General features: G+C 39.9%; 1 protein-coding gene across 3 annotated transcripts in view; it reads right to left on the reverse strand.

Annotated features, from left to right (window-relative positions):
* Cpn1 (carboxypeptidase N subunit 1) overlaps window positions 1-19,141 on the reverse strand; it is a 29,174-nt gene extending 10,033 nt beyond the window's left edge. The window contains exons 1-5 of one of the 3 annotated variants that reach the window (XM_047553491.1): window positions 18,658-19,138; window positions 13,542-13,738; window positions 7,571-7,726; window positions 4,588-4,770; window positions 3,463-3,574 (exon numbers count right to left, since the gene is read on the reverse strand). In XM_047553491.1, the coding sequence (XP_047409447.1) occupies window positions 3,463-3,574; window positions 4,588-4,770; window positions 7,571-7,726; window positions 13,542-13,738; window positions 18,658-18,880 (871 nt within the window). In that variant the 5' untranslated portion in view covers window positions 18,881-19,138. Of the gene's footprint in view, window positions 1-3,462; window positions 3,575-4,587; window positions 4,771-7,570; window positions 7,727-13,541; window positions 13,739-18,657 lie in introns of all 3 variants that reach the window. The other 2 variants (XM_047553493.1, XM_047553492.1) reach the window with 2 other exon arrangements.
* Window positions 19,142-20,109: the final 968 nt, after the last annotated feature.

Genomic DNA, 20,109 nt, shown 5'->3' on the forward strand with positions numbered 1-20,109 from the left:
TTTTTTTCCTTCACCAAATGCCTTCTCTGATCTGTTTCATTCAATTATTCAATGGAATAAATTATTTTTAGTATGTTTTTGATTATTAGGATGGCACTTATAGCAAATTCACTTGGGTTAAAAATTATGCATTTAAAGATGTCTAAATACTCTAAAAAGTGATCTACAAATTCAATACAATTCCTATTTTTTTTTCAGAAATAGAAAAGCCTATCCTAAAATTCATATGGAATCTCAACAACTACAACCCAAACAACTACAACCACCTTGAAAAAGAACAAAACTAGAGGACTCATTGCCTGATTTTAAACTTAGTACAAATCTATAGCACTATAATGTGGTACTCACATAAAGACAAAATGACCAATGGAATAAAAGAGAGGGCCAGAAATTCTTGTGCATATGGTCAAATTATTTTTTGTTTGTTTGTTTATTGATCAAATGATTTTGTGGGGGGGTATTGGGATTGAATTCAGGGACACTCCACTCCTGAGCCACATCCCCAGCCCTACTTTGTATTTTACGTAGAGCCAGGGTCTCACTGAGTTGCTTAGTGCCTCACTTTTGCTGAGGCAGTTTTTGAACTCTCAATCCTCCTGCCTTAGCCTCCTGAGCTGCTGGGGTTACAGGCATGCACCACTGTGCCAGGCTGGTCAGATGATTTTTGACAAGGGTGCCCAGACCATTCCAGAGGAAAGGACAGTTTTTAGGAAGTGTGAGAGAACTGGATATCCACATACAAATACATGAAGTTGAATCCTTATCTAATGCCATCTAAAAATTAATTTGAAATGGATCCAAAATGTAAATGTACGATCCCCAAACTACAAAACTCTTAGGAGAAAACATAGTTCAAAAGGTTCTTGACACTGGATAGGTGATGACTTGTAGGATCTGACACTGAAGGCACAGGTAACAAAAGAAACAATAAGCAAATTTGAATTCATGAAAATGGAGGACTTGTGCATCAAAAGATAATGTCAACAGAGTAAATGGCAACCTGTGGGAGAGATGAAAATATTTCTAAGTCATATATCTGGATAAGAACTCAATGTCCAGAAAGTATACAGAATTCCTAAAACTCAACAACAACAAAAACAAGCAATATGATTAAACAGTGGGCAAAAACTTGAATAGACATTTCTTCAAAGATAAACAAATGACCAATAAGCACATGAAAAGGTGCTTAATATCACTATCACTAATCAGCAGGAAAATGCAACTCAAACTACCATGAGATCCCACCATGTACCTTAGGATGGCTACTGTAAAAAGAGAAAAACAGAAAATAAGTTTTGGCGAGGATGTGAGGAAATTAGAACTTGTGTGCACTGTTGGTAAAAACCTAAAATAGTAGAACTACTATGGAAAACAGTATGGTAGTTCCTCAAAAAGTACAAAACAGAATTACTATAGGACTCAGCAATTCCACTTCTGGATACATACCCCAGAGCAAAGAAAGCAGGGTCTCAAAGAGATATTTGTACACTCATGTTCATAGCAACATTAATTACAATAGCCAGAAAGTAGAAGCAACCCAAGTGTCCACTGATGGATGAATGTACAAACAAAATGTGGTGTATACATATAGTGAGATATTATTCAACCTTATAGAGGAAGGACATTCTGACACATGTTGCTACACAGATAAACCTTAGGCTCAATATGCTAAATGAAATAAGCCAGCTGCAAAAAGACAAATACTGTATGATTCCACTTATATCTGGTGTTTAGAATTTTCAAAATCATAGAGACGAAAAGTAAACGGTGGCTACCAGGGGCTGGAGGACACGTATAAAGAATTCGGGAGGTGAGTGATGTCGCTGGTTGCACAACTTTATGAATGTATTTAATAACATGACTGTACACTTAAAAACAGAAAAGATAGTAGATTTCATATAATGTGTATTTTACCACAATAGAAATTGAGAAATAATTATCCATTTAATCAACTTTCACACACTCTTTAAACTAATGAATGCAACAGTCATTACAGAAAGAATGGGGGAAATTGGAGAACAGTATCTATAACCTGTGGTTTGCTCTGTGCATTAGAACCCCTGGCAGGCTGGGCCTTCCAGCTAAATACCGGTTACCAGGCCTTCCATCCAGGGTTTCTGAATTCAGTGGGTCTGGGTTGGGGCCCCAAAATTTATATTTCTCACAAGTCCCCAGCGATGCCAGTGATGCAGGGCCAGAGACCACATTGTTGAAACAGCCATTTTGATTAGTTTAGTCATCTTGTAATGTACCAGCTTAATTTAGGACAAAGATTCTCAGAGGAGACATGGGCCATGCTTTCTTAAAGCATGAGGAGGGAGAGGGGGAGAGAGAAAACAAAGAACAAGTATACTTTTTGATATTTTTAATTGTGGGGGTGACATCTATTGCTTCTCTAATATAACACAATCTACTTGCCTCGTGTTCAGGTGAGTTTGTGACCACAAGTCTACTTCTCAGGACATGCCCACTCCTTAACCTCTCTCTGCCCCATCCCCACAGGCCCAACCACCAACTCAACCCTCACCAGTGCTGCGGCCAGCTTGGACTAGAGAGGATGGGGAAAAACAAATGCTAAAAGATGATTCCTGAAAGAACCCAGCTTCCTCTTTTGGCCTGCTCCCTATGCATAGGCTGCCTATCTGCAGAAGATTCATAAGCAGAGGTTCATGTTGATCCTCAATCATGGGCAAGGTCCAGGGAATAGAGAATACAGAAGCCTCTTGCTAGAGCTTTCTTCTCTTTGAGGCTACATAATCAATGGTCAATGCCTACGGCAAATTCCTGCTCTTGGGAGGCAGGCATTCAGGGTGGAGAGCAGAGACCAGGGCCACTGGTGCTTCCCAGATCAGCTTCTCTGCTCATCCGTTGCCATGTGAGGTATTCCTCTGTACTACTTTTAAAAACGCAACATTCAGAAGCCAGGTAGTTCCAAATATTTCATGTCTGTTATTTTATTTAAAGCATCAAAATTATGAGGCAATTATTCTTCTTTTTGGGGGAGGTGGTGCTAGGGATTGAACCGAGGACATCACAGTGCCAGACAAGCACTCTACCACTAAGCTACATACCCAACCCTATTATTCTTAATTACAGATCAGTAAACCAAAGCACAGAGAGGTTAAGCACCTAGTCTGAAGCAACATGACTGGTAAGTGGGCAAGCTGGATTTCAGCCCAGTTTACTCTCAGAGCCACGCCTCGTCACTTGGCCCCATTATTTTCCTTCTGTGCTCTAGTCTATTGTGTAAAGCACCAGTTTTACAGGGCCACAGGTGTTCCTACCTTAGTTTTAAAGATTCACAAGATGACTCTGAATGCCAAACTTAGATTTCTCCGTTTTTCAGATGTTTACTGGAGTGCAAAAATCCACCGTGTCTCCATTGTTTACTTAAAAAAACGAGTCCTTCAGAAGTGGGCAATAGTCTACTTCCGCTTAAGCAGTGTCCGGGACTCTCCTTACCTTTGCTGAGAGAATACCAGGAAGCCCCATTGGTGATGCCATCTGGGAAGTAGTCCCCACAGTTCCAACCTTGGTGCATCCACCCGTGTGCGTAGGAATAGACCTTGGCCAGCTAGAGGAAAAGCAGGCAGGAAGTGACCTCATATGGCAATGTGATGTCATGAAGTCCCATTAGGTATGGACAACTGATTATATGCTTGAGTGAAAGGAAACATGATCAGGAATACAGAGATGGTGTATATGCGAGTGTGTATAAGGGTGGGCGTGTGAGTGAGTGCGTGTGTATGTGTGTGTGAGTGTGAAGCAGACTAGGGGGTATCCGTATTCTGATTTTCCACTATCTGGGGGTCAAGTTTCTTCATGTGCAAAAGGAGGAGTAGCACTAGATGGTGCAGGTCCCTTCAAATTATACCCCATTCTCTAGCCAAAATCAAGGAGCAAATAAAGCAGGAAAAGTACTATGTATTGGCAGATGAGAGATACATTTTGAAAGGAAAGAAATATATTCAGACTTTATAATCTTTTTTATTATAACAGTGGACAAAAAGAGATTATTGAAGAAAAGCAATAATTGGTGTTTTTGCTATTATAATTCACTAATTGAGGGATTATACTGTTATTGATTATTATTTATATTATACATCAATATATAATTATGTGTTAATATATTATCGTTTAGTCAATACATTTGATTATAAAATATTAAAAGATACATATTTGTAAATTTTAATGTGTAAATTAGAAAATATTAATGCTTGAATTGTTACTTAAGCCTGTTTCATGTGCAGTCTTCATTAACATAGATATATTATCATAAAATTATGAATTAGAACCCCTAAAATTCATGTTTAATGTCACTAACTTACCACCAATCTTTTGGCATATTTCTTGTTTGTCATTATACCTGCATTTTTTACATCTGGTGATTATATTATAAAGCTCTTCTTTTAAATTACTTTTTCATGAATTTATGGCTCATCACTCAAACCTAAATGTAATTTGCCAGACTGTAAGTGACTCACAAGCAGGCAGCATTTTCTGTTATTTTTTATGGACTGGTTCCTGACTTGATACTGGTCTATCGAGCCCCAGATTCCCCTGGCAGGTCAATGCCCTTCTGCATACCTTCCGGAACAGTTTGTCATCAGGTGTAGGGGAATTGGTAGTGCTGTGGGCATTTCGGAACCGATGCCCAGGGGACTTATCATATGGGTAATTGGCCACCACTGCCCCTCCATGGAGATTGGCTGAAAGAACAAAGTTGAAGGAGCGCATCCAGCGGATCACAGCCTCCGTCTCAGGCTCCACCTGTAAGCAGATGAGAGGCTAAGTGAAGGTGCCACTGGAGGCGCCATATGGCCAGGCAAGTAGTTGTGAGGAAGTGGCCTGGGGAGAGAGTGTGCCTGAATAACACAAAGAAGTGATTCCCACCTGATATGAGAAGGTAGCTGGGGAAATTTTGACCTCTGGAATGATAGTTCTCAAAATTAAGTATATGCAAGGCTTTTTCATAAGGAAGTTTCATGTGGAATTGTAATACACTAAACAGATACAAAGAAAGCATTTGGGGCAGTGGAAAAATGCTGCATGATGCTATAATGGTAGATTCATAACATCATACATTAACCAAACCACAGAACTGATAACACCCAGAGTAAGTAAGCACTAATGTACACTATGGACTTTGAGTGTGAGGGATGAGTCCATGCAGGTTCAGTGACTAACCAATGTAAACTCTGGTGGGTGATGGTGGGGTAGGGAAAGGGGGACAGGATGTATGTGGGGACTCTGTACTATTTGCTATGAACTTAAAACTACTCTGAGAAAATAAACTAGAAAGAGAAGGAAGGAGGGAGGAAAGGAGAAAGAGAGAAAGAGAGAGAGAGGTCTGTTTGAAGAGGGATGGCATAATCGGAGAATTCAGAGCTCCGGCTCAGCCTCTGTCTGACCCCTAGAAAAGGGTTTCCCATTTATTCATTGTCCTGTGGTTTCCAAGACAGGAATTTTGGGTTCTAGAAAATAAATCTGGAAAACACTGGTTCACAGTAATAGGTTTTCAAGCTCCTCCTTCTCCCAACACATGTGCTTAATGTTGACATATGGAAGACTCTCCTATAGTCGTATCCAAATGTCATGGATGAAACACACTATCCTATGGACAAGTCTTGGCTAAGTAGCGTGACTGCATCCTTTACATGGTGTGTTATATTGCTAGTGAGTGACAGTATTCTAAGAAAAGCCTTGAGTCCACTTAGACTTGTGGTATAAATAAATGACTTACAGTCCTCAATGATTTTCCTCCTCTCAGGATAGAGGTGCTTAGAGATTATGGGATGCTAATGTGTTAATTACTCCTCCTGGACCAGGGGTCAGCTCTGAAGGACCCATTTTTTCCATCCCAAGGGGAACTGAATGAATAGTGTTAAGTTCACACAATCAGAATGCATTCTGAGAAATGTGTTGTTGGATATCTTTGTCATTGTACAAACATCTGGAGTGTACTTACACAAACTACAGTGGCTACAACATCACAGGGGGTATAATCTTATGGGATGCTGCTGTACATGCCACCCATCATTTACCAAAATGTCATTAAGGGAAGCATGGCTACAGTACCAGGGGTTCCAATTCTGGTCTGTGACCAGGCTCAGACCCTTTGAAGCAGTCCTTTCTTCATGTCCAAAGCCTCTATCAGAACAAGGCCAGCTCCTCACTGCCCCTCTTCCTCAAGGCTATGCCATCAGAAGCAAGAGAGACTTCTCATTATCTTTTTTTCTTCTAAGATTTAGGGAGAGGACTGAGTGGGACCCTAATTATTACTGACTCAATCATCTTTATTTACTAAGAGAAACAAGTTTAACAAATAAAAACATTCTTTTGGCTAGATATTGTGACTAGTACAAAGTTATCTTTGACTTTTTACTTGTGCCAAATGGATAGTCGCTATCAGACACCTAACAACCATGACTTTTACTTACTATTCAAGGAGAAAAAATATCTAGGAATATTCCATCCAGGAAATTCCCAGAATAAAGGCCTGTGTCTGCTTTATTTTTCTCTGCCCAGTTTCTAAGTTTAGATATTCACCAATAAAACATTTAGAGCTATTCCCTACAATGTACAAACCAGGGACGACAATGATGTTCCAAAGACGACAGTACTGTTTGTAGGAGCATGCCCACTAGCAGGATGAAACTTCACATCACCAGGAGGTCACATTACAGGCCTCCTGCAGGGTGAGGCCTGGGAGTGTGGACTGGGATTTCCCATTGAGAGAGAAGGCAAATGAGGGAGAGTAAGGTAAAGTGTTAAGGTCACACAGCAAGGGAAGAGGAAAACCCACAAGGCCAGACTTCCTGAATCTCTTTCTAGAACTAATTGCTGACAAATACACAGTTTACCATAGGTAGGAGAAGCTTCTTAAGAGAATACTAGAGTTCTCTGTCAACAGTTTAGTGCAGTAGAAAGAAAGTTGGGCTAAGAGTCAGAAGGACTGGGTTTTCATCCTGATTCCATCATTTACTAGCTGTGTGGATTTAAATCATTATTCTTAGTATTAGCAGTATCAAGGATTGAACCCGGCAGCACTCTATCACTGAGTTACACCCTCAGCTCTTTCTAATTTTATTTTGAGCCAAGGTCTCACTAAGTTGGCCAGGCTGGCTTCAAACTTGTGATCCTCCTGTCTCAGGCTGCCAAGTTGCCACCATGCCCAGCTGAATTATTTTATCTGTAAGTATAATATCTGTAAAACAGAGATGAATGACGCTGCTTGATGAATTCACCACACTGATGACCAACTGAAACACTGGCTATGAAAGGACTTTGTGAAATGGTTAGTACCCTGAAACTATTGGATACTGTTTTCCCCTCCTCTACCCCCATCACGACTAACATCAAATATTCATGCTCCCTGGAGGGCTCTACTGGGGGAGAGAACAAATACAAAGAAGCACTAGACACAGTTATTATTCCTCTAGACAAATTTACACGGCATTGAAGTGATGCTTAATACTTGCTTGTTAGTATAAAGATTGCTTAACAATCCTTCTGTAAGAAACTCCAGATGCTGACTTACTTGCTTCTGTCTGCAAATTTTATCTCTTACCTGACTTTCCCAGTTATCTGGAAGGGGCAAGTGATGGTTGGGGCCTCCATGCTTCTCATTGTAATAGAAATAGGTATTGAGATCAGGGAAGTTGCGGTTCAGGTCCACTTCATTGGCATTATTCCTGCCAACAAGATGCCCAGGTATCTTTGGACCCTAGACAGAAAATGAAGAGATGAAAAATGAAGGTTTCAGACTGAATCCTATATTCTAAGAACACCGTATAGCTCTTTCATGATATTAGCTTCACCTACAAATAATGTAACATTTTCTTCTTTAATCTCTCCAAGTCCCAATGGTGTGGTTCAAGTTTCCCTGTAGAACATGTGCTAGAGGTAGAGGTCCCAGGAGATGCTCTAACGATAGGAAAGCATTTCAGAATCATGGGAGCTTTAGTTTATTCAAAAATAACTGTATTGAGATATAATTTACATACCATAAAATTCACTTGTTTTTAGTGTACAAGTCAATAAATTTGATATGCTTACAGAGTTGTACAATCATCATCATAAACTAATTTCAGAACATTTCTATCATTCCTATTTATTTATTTATTTATTTTCATTAAATGCAGCTACTTTATTTCTTGTATATTAAACAGCAAATTGGACACAACTATTAAACAGTTTCATCTCCTTTTAAAAATTCAATCTGCCATAGAAAGTTTTGATCATTCCTATTTATTATGGTCAATCCTCACTTTTCCACTAACCCAAGGTCATCACTTTCTATCTCCACAGATTCACTTTCTCTGGACATGTCACAAAAATGGGATCATATATTGTGTGTTCTGTGATTTTTTTTCCCCCGACTCCACACAATATTTTTAGAGGCTCACTCATATTGGAGCACACATTCATCTTTTTGTTGTTGCTGCTGCTGAATAACTCTGTTACATGGCTTTATCACATTTTGTTCACCCATTCACCAGCTGAGGGACTGTATTAGTTTCCTAGGGCTTCTGTAACAAATTACCACAAAACAGAAAATAATAATAATAATAACAGAAATTTGTTGTCTCACAACTTTGGAGGCTCAAAGTTTGAAATCCAGGTGCCAGCAGGCTCAGCTTTCTGAATTTTCTTTGTCTCTTGTAGCTTCCTGAGGTTGGAGATAATCCTTGGTTTGTGAATGCATCCCTCTAATTTCTTTTCTTTCCTTCTTTTTTTTTTTTTTTTTTTTTTTTTTTTTTTTTTGGTACCAGGGACTGAACCCAGGGGTGCTTAACCACTAAGCCACATCCTCAGCCCTTTTCATATTTTATTTAGAGACAGGGTCTCACTAAGTTGCTTTGGGCTTCAATAAGTTGCTAAAGTTGGCCTTGAACTTCTGATCCTCCTGCTTCAGCCTCCCCTGCCACTGGGATTACAGGCACGCACCACCACAGTCTGCTCTAATTTCTGCTTCTATCTTTACCTGGTCTTCTCCCCAGTGTGTCTGTGTCTCTACTTAGACATTTATTCCTTCTTATAAGGACATTAATCATTTTGGATTTAGAATTCACCCTAATCCAATATGATCTCATCTGAACTTGATTATATCTTCAAAGACTATTTCCAAATAAGATCACTTTTACAGGTATTAGGTGAATGAAAAGTTAAGAACAGTGATGCTATTCAATACAGTACATGGACATTTGGGTTGTTTCTACTTTCTGGGTGGCATGAATAATGCTGCTATGAATATTCATGTACAAGTCTATGTATGGATGTGTATTTTCTGTCCCTTAGGTCGGAGCAGGAGTCCCTATGAGTAGACCTGTTGGTATCTGCTGATGTAAGGTCAGTTGATATTTAACTTTTTGAGAAACTGATGAGCTGTCTATCAAAGTGGTTTTACCATGGAAATCCACTCTCTTGCTTTTTAAAAAATGTAGGATCCTTACTTATTTTCCTTTTGAGCATTATCAACTTTCTTTCTATGCTCATACTTCCAATTTTATCTTTATATGCTCTTATATTCATTCACTTATTCAGTCACCCCTTTAGTCAACCCAAATTTACTTAAGTCTTTATTCAAAGGTCTGACAGACCTTGGGGATAGAAGTAAATGAGCTATTATTTTACTAATCTTCTAGGAATTCATAGTATTCATGAAGCAGATATATATACAAATAATTAAATATAAAAGTGGTAATACAGAGATATGTTAAGATGCCTGTTGAAACTGAAATTCTATCCAGTGTTTATGTGGCACTGGTGAAAGGTACTATGGCAGCCGTGTGGACTGAGAGGATAGAGCCCACACCATTGGTTCTTTCCTGAAGTGGGGTGAAGAGATAATGAACAGCTGAAAAGTAAGTCACAGATGTACTACCTCTTGAATTTTCTCTAAGAAATCTTTATTTTTATATTTGTATGATATCCTGTTTATATTTTATTCTTAGATCTCCACTCAACACATAACTTTGTTTTGGAAATTTTTTGTTTCCTGTATCAATTCTGTTCCAATGGAAACATCTGTCTGATTTTTCAGCTTTTTACACGCTTCTATGATATGATGATTTTACTTTTGCCTACAGGGTTTTTTCACTGCTTTCTCATTCTTATCAGTGTAGTTCTTCATTGTCAGTATTAAGCCTTTATCAGTTGATTTGTCACCCAGACTGGTCATTAGTTAGGATGACAAGAAGAGACCTTGGTGGTACAGCACTTACCTAGTATACATGAGGACCTGGGCTCCATCACCAGGTCCTCATGTATAAGATAAAGAAAAAGAAAAAGAAAAAAAAGCAAGCAAGCAAGCAAGCAAGCAGGCAGGCAGGCAGGCATGGTGGAGGACTTCCCCTAACAGTTTTGAAAGTCAGAAAACTGAAATAAAAGCAAGGTGTCAGCAGGGTTGAGTTCCTTCAGAGGGCTCTAGGGGAATTTGTTTCCTGAATTTTCCGTCCACATTCTTGGGTTTATGGTTCCTTCTTCCATATTCAAAGCCAGCAGCATAACTTCTTGAAATCTCTGATTCTGGCCTTTGGCCTCCCTCTTCCACATTTACAGAATCTTTGTGATTGATTATTCAGGACTCACTCAAGAAATCCAGGCTATTTTAGGCCAAATGACTTGACAACTTTAGTTTCATCTGCAACTTTAATTCTCCCTTGCCAAGCAGCATAACATATTCATAAGGTCTGGGGATTAGATCAGGTGGTTACCTTTGGGGGCCACCACTTTTCCTTCCTACAGGTGACTTTACAGTCTGGTAGTCTAGTGCAGGTAAGTTTCCCCTGCACAGCAATGAGAACAGATTTCCTCTGGGTATGGAAGGTAGCAATAGAGTCTGAGAACCCACTAGGTCCTCTCTTGGGCTCAGGTTTAAGATCTGCTCACCCTGAACAAGAACACACGAGGTGACCAGAGAGAGCTATCTCGCTTCCCAGGTCTGAGGGCTCTGGGACTTGGTGGGGTTGGAGTTTTTCCCACTTCCTTCTACCCTGTCTGCTGCAAAAGACCAATTTGGTTCTCCAGTTTCCCCACCGCAATACAAGGAAAGCTAATGATCAAAAGTGTCCAAACTGGGGTTCTCCTCCACATCCCTTTCCAATTTTCCTGCTCTTTGGGAACTTAAGTCTTGAGGCATGTTGGTGGGCATCTCTCTGATTTCCAGAGGTAGGATAAAGTTTTTTTTTTTTTCATTTTCATTTCATAGGAAGTTGTGAGATTGCAAGAGTCAACTTTGTGCTTGGTTCCATTCCCCTGTTTGCCTCCACTCAATCCCTAACCATATTCCCAGGTAGAATTAAAATATGCTAATTTAAAGCTCTTCAACTCCCAGAAGAAAATCATGTCTAAACACAGTTCTTAAAGAAACACATTCATTGTGCAAGGCAGATAGATGCCTGGTATCACCCTTGAAAATTCTAATTCAGTGGGTCTGGGTTGGGACCTGGGAATCTCATTCCCCCCAAATCTTCATTGTGAGTCTGATACACAGTCACAAAGGAGAACCATTGATTTAAATTAAGACACACTGACATTTTGACTTTATGTCAGGAAAAAAAAAATATAAAAAACCTATAGACATTTAAAAAAAATCTTCTAGGCTGAGTACTATACTAGTAAAGGAACAAAACCCATAGAAATATAAAAAAAGAAGAATCTACAATTAACTACTCAAACTCCCAAATTAGGGGAAAGCTTGCTTCCCTTGATCTTCCACACAAAACAAATGTGCAGAGCACAGGGGCACAAGCCTGTAATTCCAGTGACTCAGGAGGCTGAGGCAGGAGGATTGAAAGTTCAAGGTTAGACCCAGAAACTCAGCAGACCCTGTGTCAAATTTTTAAAAAGGGATGGAGGGCACCCCTAGGTTCAACCCCCAGTTCTACAAAACCCCTCAAATAGACATGAGGGGTGGGAGGGTGAATGGTTTTTACAGTTAGAAGCCAAAAGTTCAGGGAAAGGGGTGTATTTTGCAACATCTCTTTACTGCTGTATAGTATTTTCCAGTTTACAAAGTGTTGTCATGGACATTGCCTCATTGATCCTCACAATGAACCTTGAGGTCAGTTGGACAGGTGTAGAAGGAACTGAAGCTCAGAGAGCCCACAGTTATTGCCTAATGTGCTATATTTGGACAGGACCAAAGTCTTAATTATATTTCTGTTTATTTTTCTGTTGATTTTTTTTCCCTCAGTCATTTATTTTGGTCTGGGGATTGAACTCAGGAATGCTTTACAACTGAGCTACATCTCCAGCCTTCTAATTTTTTAAAATTTTGAAACAGGGTTTCACTAAGTTGTTGGGGCTAACCTTGAATTTGTGATCCTCCAGCCCCAGCCTCTCAAGAAGCTGCGATTTCAGGAGAGCGCCATAACACTCACGGTTACCCTTTATGAATGGCATTTATAGTGGGACAAATTGTCTGTTGGCATTTCCTTTTGAGGGAATGAGGCAGGAAGGTAGACCTCCCACGGGCAGACAGGAGAAGGGCCTCAGAGAAGGGAAAAGAGGGAATGAGACCTGCCATACCAGAAGGAGACATGGGGCCTGGAGAACATCCCATCATTGTCCCTGACAGCTTCAACCACAACACCTCCCCCTTAGCTAACACTTCCTGTCCCTGCTGCTGACAGCTTTGACTGTAATGGCTCCTGCTTGGCTACCCCTACCCTTAGTCACTGCCCACTACCAGATCTACCCTTGCTTGAAGAACTTCCCCTCCCCAATAGACATGTCAAACCACAAGGCTGGATCTGACCTCTGAATTTTGTAAATAAGGAATTAAATTTACATACTTATGATTGGCTTATTAAGCTGGGAGCTTGAAGAGCTTGATTGGTCCATCCCTCACCCCAACAATCACCTGGGTCATCAGATAAACCTTTAAAAACCCTCAGACAACAATGGAATATTACTCAGCCATAAAGAAGAATAAAATTATGGCATTTGCTGGTAAATGAATGGAGGTGGAGAATGTCATGCTAAGTGAAATAGGTCAAGCCCAAAAAACCAAACACCAAGCATTTTCTCTGATAAGTGGATGGCATGGTGGTGGGGGCAAGAGAAGAATGGAGGCACTTTGGATAATGTAGAGGAAAATGGGGGGGAGAGTGTGGGGGAAGGAAAGATAGTAGAATGAGACAGACAGTATTATCATATGTATATGTATGATTGCATGAATGGTGTGAATCTACATTGTGTACAACCATAGAAATGAAAAGTTGCACCCCATTTGTATACAATGAATCCAAATGCAGTCTGTAAAAATAAAAATTTAAATTAAAAAAAAAAAAAAGCCCTTAGACAGCAGATAGCCCCTTGGCATCCCTCTCTTGGGCCCCTTCCCTGTTTGGGAGCTCCGCTTTCTTTCTATTTCCATTACTCTAATAAATCCTGTTACTTTGCTCTCATCCTTGTGTTCATGGATTTCAATCTTTGAATTTGGAGACAAAGAACCCACTCATCCACGCTCTGGGTTATACTTTCTCTCCTAAGATGGCTTTAGTCTCTCCCTGCATTTCCTTGGGGCTTCCTACCCTGTTGGCCGCCGCCTCGTAGCCATCTGGGTTCATGGAGGGCAGGATGTGAATGCGCGTTTCCTGGATGAGCCGCGTGATGCGCTGGTTCTGGTTCCGGAATTCCTCGCACAAGAACTCAGACAGCTGGAGTAGCAGCTCCCGGCCGAGCACCTCGTCACCGTGCATGTTCCCCACATACTTGACTTCCGGTTCCACTACAAGTGGAAAATGCACATGCGGGAGGACAAGAGATGGGGAAGTTTAGAAGTGCTTCCTTTTCATTAATACTTAAAAGGCAACCTTAAGCTTTCATTGGGTCTTTGCCAATAATCCCTGAGACCCTTCCTAACCAATGTAATAGCAAAAGATCCAAAACTTCACGCCGGGATAATGATGCTTACTGTTTTTTGAACTCCCATGGTACACTATGCAGTTATGTTTGTTGTAGCTCATCTCCACAGAAAATCCGTGAAGGAGGCATGATTAGCCTCAAAGTGGAGGATCTTGTCTGAGGCCACCCAACTAATGGAGATAATAGAGGTCAAAGCCCAGCAAGCATTTGCAGTACCATTTGCAGTAGCAAGCTGCTTCTCAAGCAGAGACTAATCTTTCAGGCTGAGGTTGGTGTTTTCCCAAAATATGGGAAAGTACTCCAGGTTATGGTATAATATTTGCCAATCATCCCCAAACTTGATTTTTCTTGCACTTAGGGAAAACTAACATCTCTCTTTCATATCTGAGAAGGCATGTCTTCAGACATAGAGTAGGAAGGAGTCTGTTTATATTTCAGTCCTTAGTGTTTGGCCAAACTAACTATTCAGCTTGGCTAAGAATTGAGATTCTGGAGAGAACCTCTAGAATCACTTAAAGAAGATCATTTTGTGGAGTGAAATTAACAAAATCATGCCATATGCACATATGAATATGTGACAATGAATTCCACTTTCATGTATAACTAAAATGCACCAATTAGAGCATTGTAGTTATACATAAAAAAGCAAACACAAATTTAGAAAAATAAATTAACAGAAAGAAGACCAATAGAGTAGAGTTAAGGGATCAGGGAAGGGAGGATATAATACTGAGAAGTGAAATGAAGCGAGTTATGTTATATGCATTTATGAATATGTCAAAATGAACCCCCAAATTATATAAAATTATAATGCACTAATATAAACATTTAAAAAATATTCTTGCCAGGTGTGGTGGTGCAGGCCTATAATCCCAGCAACTCAGAAGTCTGAGACTGGAAGATGACAAGTTCAAAGCCAGCTTCAGCAACCTAGCAAGGCCCTAAGCAATTTAGTGAGACCTTGTCTCAATAAATAGGCCTGGGAAAGTGGTTCAGTGGTTAAGGGCCCACGGGTTCAATCCCTGGTACCAAAAGAGGAGGACAAAGAGGAGGAGGAGGAGGAGGAGGAGGAGGAGGAAGAGGAGGAGGAGGAGGAGAAAGAGGAAATCTTGTGCATGCTAGGCAAGCACTCTGCCACTGAGTTACAAACCCAACCTAAAAATGTTTTTAAGATCATTCCTTCTTTCTTTTCTCCTCCTCTTCCTCCTTCCTCTGAGATAGGGTCTGGTTAAATTGCTGAGGCTGGCCTTGAACTTGCAATACTCCTGCCTCAGCCTCCTGAATCTAAGATTACAAGCCTGTGCCACTGCACTGGCTCTTGTGCCCTTTTAAAAGGAAGGAGAAAAGTTCCTAGTCAAGTGTCTTCTTTTCCACCCAACACTTTTATGCCTCTGTTTCTTTTTTGATTCTGCACCTCTTCATCTCCTTGTTTCCAAATTCTCCTTATCATCTTTGCAGGCTGAGCTCAACTATTTCTTACTCTGCGAGGCCGTCTTGGGTTCTCCTTGCTGGGAGTGAGCTGTCTGCTGACTTCCCTTTTGCCATACTTCTTATTTTGGCACATGTTCTAATTCATTTACTGGACCTGGCCTTAGTAATGTATATAATTTTTAATTTTATTTAGAACACAATCCATTATTAGTTGTTTAAGTATTCCTAGAGCAGTCTTTTCCAAAGGGACATTTGTAACCTATAGGATCATGTAGTGAATTTTCCATAATGAGTATTCTTTAATCTTAGGGTATTTTTTAAATCTTAGATTATGTCTTTCTTACCTTTTTTGGTGTTCTTTCAGGAAAGGTTGGTAATAGTAGAGGACAGTTTTCTTCATATCTTGTTCAATAAAATGAAACTCGGAAAATCTATTTCAGTCTCCTCTAATTTCTCTTAGTCATGAAAAATATGTTTTAACTTTTCTATGAAATCCAAAAGTCAGGGAACCACTTCCCTGTGGAACTCAGTACAGTGGCATGCACTTAGTAGGTGTTTGAGATTAGATTCTTTTTTCTCTATTTTCTCTTTCTTTTTATGTCCGTATTTCTTTTCTTCATGGTACTAGGGTACCAAGTACTTCCTATCACAGAGCTACAACCCTAGTCCTTTTTATTTTTTATTTTGAGACAGGGTCTCACTAGATAGATAGCCCAGGCTGGCCTTGAATTTGTGATCCTCCTGCTTAGACACTTGAGTCTACAGGGATGCACTTCCATACTGGGCTAGGGCTGAGAACATGATCATTTTTTTCTTTTCTTCTTTTTTTCCCTATGTGGTGCTGGGAATCAAACCCAAGGCTTCATTCGTGCCAGGCAAGCACTTCACCACGGAGCCATGCCCCAGCCCTCAATATAACCAAAACACAACTACTTCTCATAACAACCACTGATACCATTTTGGTTCAAGCACCCACCCCCTCATGCCTTGATTACTGTTATGAGTTTCCCATCCGGTTTCCTTATATCTGCCCAACCCTATTTAAGTTTCTTCTCCTGAATCAGGGATTTGCAAAAAAAAAAAAAAAAAAAAAAAAAAAAAAAATCTGTAATTTTTGTAATATAATATAATCCTTTAGGCTTTGTGGGCAATATTGTCTCTGTCACAGCTATTCAACTCTTCCAGCAGAAGTAACCACAGACAATACAAAAACAAATGGGCATGGCCATTCCAATAAAACTTCATTCACCAAAACCGGTGCTGGCTCTTGAACTGCAACTTGCTGACTTCTCTTCTGAGTGAACTTTTAACAATCTAAGTTAGATCTTGCAACTCTTCTGCTTAAAACTCTCCAGTGTCTTCTCATTTTACTCCAAGTAAAAGGCAAAATATTTACAAAGGTCTCTAGAGCCCTATGTGATCCTCTGTTGCTGAGGTCTCCCCACTGTCTGTCTCTGACTTCACCTCCTGTTCTATCATTGTTCACCCTGGAGCCATTGGAAGCCCGCTCACTGTCTCTCACACATGCCAAGCGTGCCCTAGCTCCTGGGACATTGCATCTGCCCTTCCCTCTGCCTGTTATCTTTCCACCTCCCCAACTCCCACCCAATATCAACATGACATGTTCCCTCATACCCTTTGGGTCTCTGTTCAAAACCACCTCAGTGGGGAAGCCTTTCCTGATCACCAACAACCTCCTCTGCTCCTCCCAATATTACCTCATGCAATTCTATCTCTCCTTCTTGATTTGCTTTTTGCTATAGCATTAGTTTCCTTCTGATATAATATGTATTACCCATTTATAACAGTAGACTCCACTAGACTTTAGGCCTGTGAGGGAAAAGTCTTTGTATTATTCTGTGCTGTACTTCTAGAACGCATAAAAGTTCTTACATATAGAAGGTGATTGGTAAATATTTGTAAAATAAGTGAGTAAAAGGAACAAATGGATCAATAACTAAAGTTACAGGGCTTCAGAGAAAAGAAGGATCAGTGAGGGGCAGGGTTGTATAAGCAAGTTCCAAGGAAGGCCTTGAATGCTGGGAAGTACAGAGACACCAAGAAGGGGACATGTATTGGGGAGCTAACCCCATCACATCCACTAAGAGTCTGAAGCTTCCACAGTGAACATGGGATCTGAGTAAAAGCATGTTCTCTCTACGCAAGTGCAACTTCAAAGCAAGGCCCTTGAGCTCACATAACTATGTGATGGTCCTTGAGCCTCTCCTATGTAATATTCTGATGTTCTCATGGTCAGAATCCATGGAGTTTTTGCAGGAGAATAGTAAAATTATATCAGTTTCTAGGAAAACTATTCTTTCATTTGTGTACCAAATGACACAAGGTTCAGAAAAGGTTCAGGAAGGTTCAGAGAGTGGCAGCAGTTAGGAGTTTGGAGACCCATGAGGAGTTTATGCAATAATTTAGGCAAGTTGTGGTAGAGACTGGCTGAGGATGTGGAAGTGGAGAGGAAAAGTGAAGTAAAACAGTGAGAAATTAGGAATAACTTAAATGTCCATCAACACTTGAGCAGCTAAAGACAACCATGTAATAGGATATTACACAGCCAAAAATGGTGACAAACATCTATATTTACAGGCACAAGTGCTATTTATAACAGATTGTAACATGAGGAAAGCAGCTATATTCTGATTCCATTTTTATGAAAAACTATTTGTGTATGAAAAATATATTTAAATACGCATAGAAAAAAGTCTGGAAGGATATGCATCAATTTGTTAACTGTGGTTTTCTGCGTATGTTGAGATTATGGATGAACTTTATTATTATTACTTATAATTTCTAATTTGTAATCTAAACGTGGATTACTTTGACAATAGAAGCAGATTAGCAAAAAAGAATCAAATAAATAAATCTAATACCCCAGCCCTTAATCTCTAGGATACCACATTCTATCCTACTTCCACTCCAGGAAGAGACTCCTAAATCCTTCTAAATTCTCTGATAGGACTAGAAGAGCTAATTATTTCTGCTGTGCTCCTGAGTCACTGGATCATGAAAGATTATTCTATAATAACAAGAGAAAAAGAGAGGGAATGGGAGGGAAGGTAGGGGGATGGGAAGGCAGCAGGGAAGAAGATTCACCTTTTACCATTAAGGTCTTTGGCAAACAGAACATAAGAATGAGAGAGCAGCTGGAGCCTGAATTGGGGTTGCAACTCCCAGAGGCAGGGGAAGTTTAAGAGTCAAGTAGGCAGACTTGTCACAGGTTGAGAAAGAGGTTACTCCATAGGTGGAGGTTCCTCGGACCACCCTAGAAACAATACCAATGACTGCATTTGTAAGGGAAGAGTCGCATCAAACACACTCCCAGAACTGCTCAAGACTTACGGGCCTCGTGGATTCCAGGGTAGTCACTGAATTCCAGCACATAGAGGTGTCTCCCCTTCACACTGCGCCCGATGCTGTAGATCCGTGTGATGTAGGGGCACTGGTTATGAACCTTGTACAGTGTCCGCACAAGGTCATCATAACGGTGGTGACGAAAAGTCACTGGGGCAACCAACTTGAAGAGAAGGAGGAGGTGCAGGAAGGCTGAAAGCAGGTCTGACATCTTGCTGGGTTTCTTCAAAGAGAGACACTGAAATGTGCCCCCACCTCTCCAAACAGCCTCCTCAACAGTCAAAATCCAAGGAACAAGAACCAGCCCCACCTGGCTTCCCACCACAAAACACCAGTGTGACAGCACTTGAAAGGAGGTTCAGGATTGTCCCATTCGGTGCTGGAAATTATTTATGTAGCTCTGGCATAGCCCCTCAGCTCTCCATGCTCATTTCTCTTCCTTTCTCAATCCTGGAAAACCTCTTGAAAGGTTTTTGCACATCCCTAGATTGGTAGTCTCACGGATTTTGGTTTACTGATTAACTGGACTGTAAACATGCTTTGATAAATATCTGCTTATAACCCTTTGACTCCCAGAGGATTTTAAAAACTTGACTTGGGTCTGTTCCCTTTGTTATAACTTATAAAAAGAGCTCTCTGTCCTCTTTGTTCCATCCCACGTACAGTTGCCAGACTATCTTTCTGAAACACAGTTCTATCTTGTCCTTTATCTTTTTTTGATTTTTTAATTTTGTTCTCATTAGTTGTCTTGTCCTTTTTTTATTTTTAATATTTGTTCTCATTAGTTTTCTTGTCCCTTTTTCTCTTAAAGGTCTTTCAACAGATACTATTAAGAAGATGAAAATATAAGCCACAAGTTGGGAGCAAACAATCACATGTCTGATAATATATCCATAATACATAAAGAATACTTAAAACACAAAGAAAGGACTATAAACAACTCAATTAAAAACTGGGCAAAAGATTTGAATAGATATTTAACCAAAGTAGATATACAGATGTCTAGTAAGCATATTTAAATATGTTCAACATATTTATTGAATCAACTTTAATTAGTCCCAACTTTAAAGTTGGGATTAGTCCCAACTTTAATTAAAGTTGATTTGAGTCAAATCAAATTAAAACCATTTGAGATATCATGTCACCTTTATTAGAATGGCTGTAATCAAAGTGACAGCAATAATAGCAGTTGGTGAGAACAGAGAGACAGTAGAACCCTCAAGGATTGCTGTTGGGAATGTAAAATAGTGCAGGCATTTTGGGGAAAAGTCTGGGAGTTTCTTAAAAGAGTTAATATGTACTTACTATATAGCCCAGCAATTTTACACTTAGTTATCTACCCAAGAAAAATGCCAACATATATCAACAGAAGACTTGTACACAAATATTCATATTATTATTAATAATAGACTAAAAGTGGAAACAACCCAAATATCAATT

This window comes from Sciurus carolinensis, chromosome 5 (assembly GCF_902686445.1).
Source record: "Sciurus carolinensis chromosome 5, mSciCar1.2, whole genome shotgun sequence".
Classification (NCBI taxonomy): domain Eukaryota; kingdom Metazoa; phylum Chordata; class Mammalia; order Rodentia; family Sciuridae; genus Sciurus; species Sciurus carolinensis.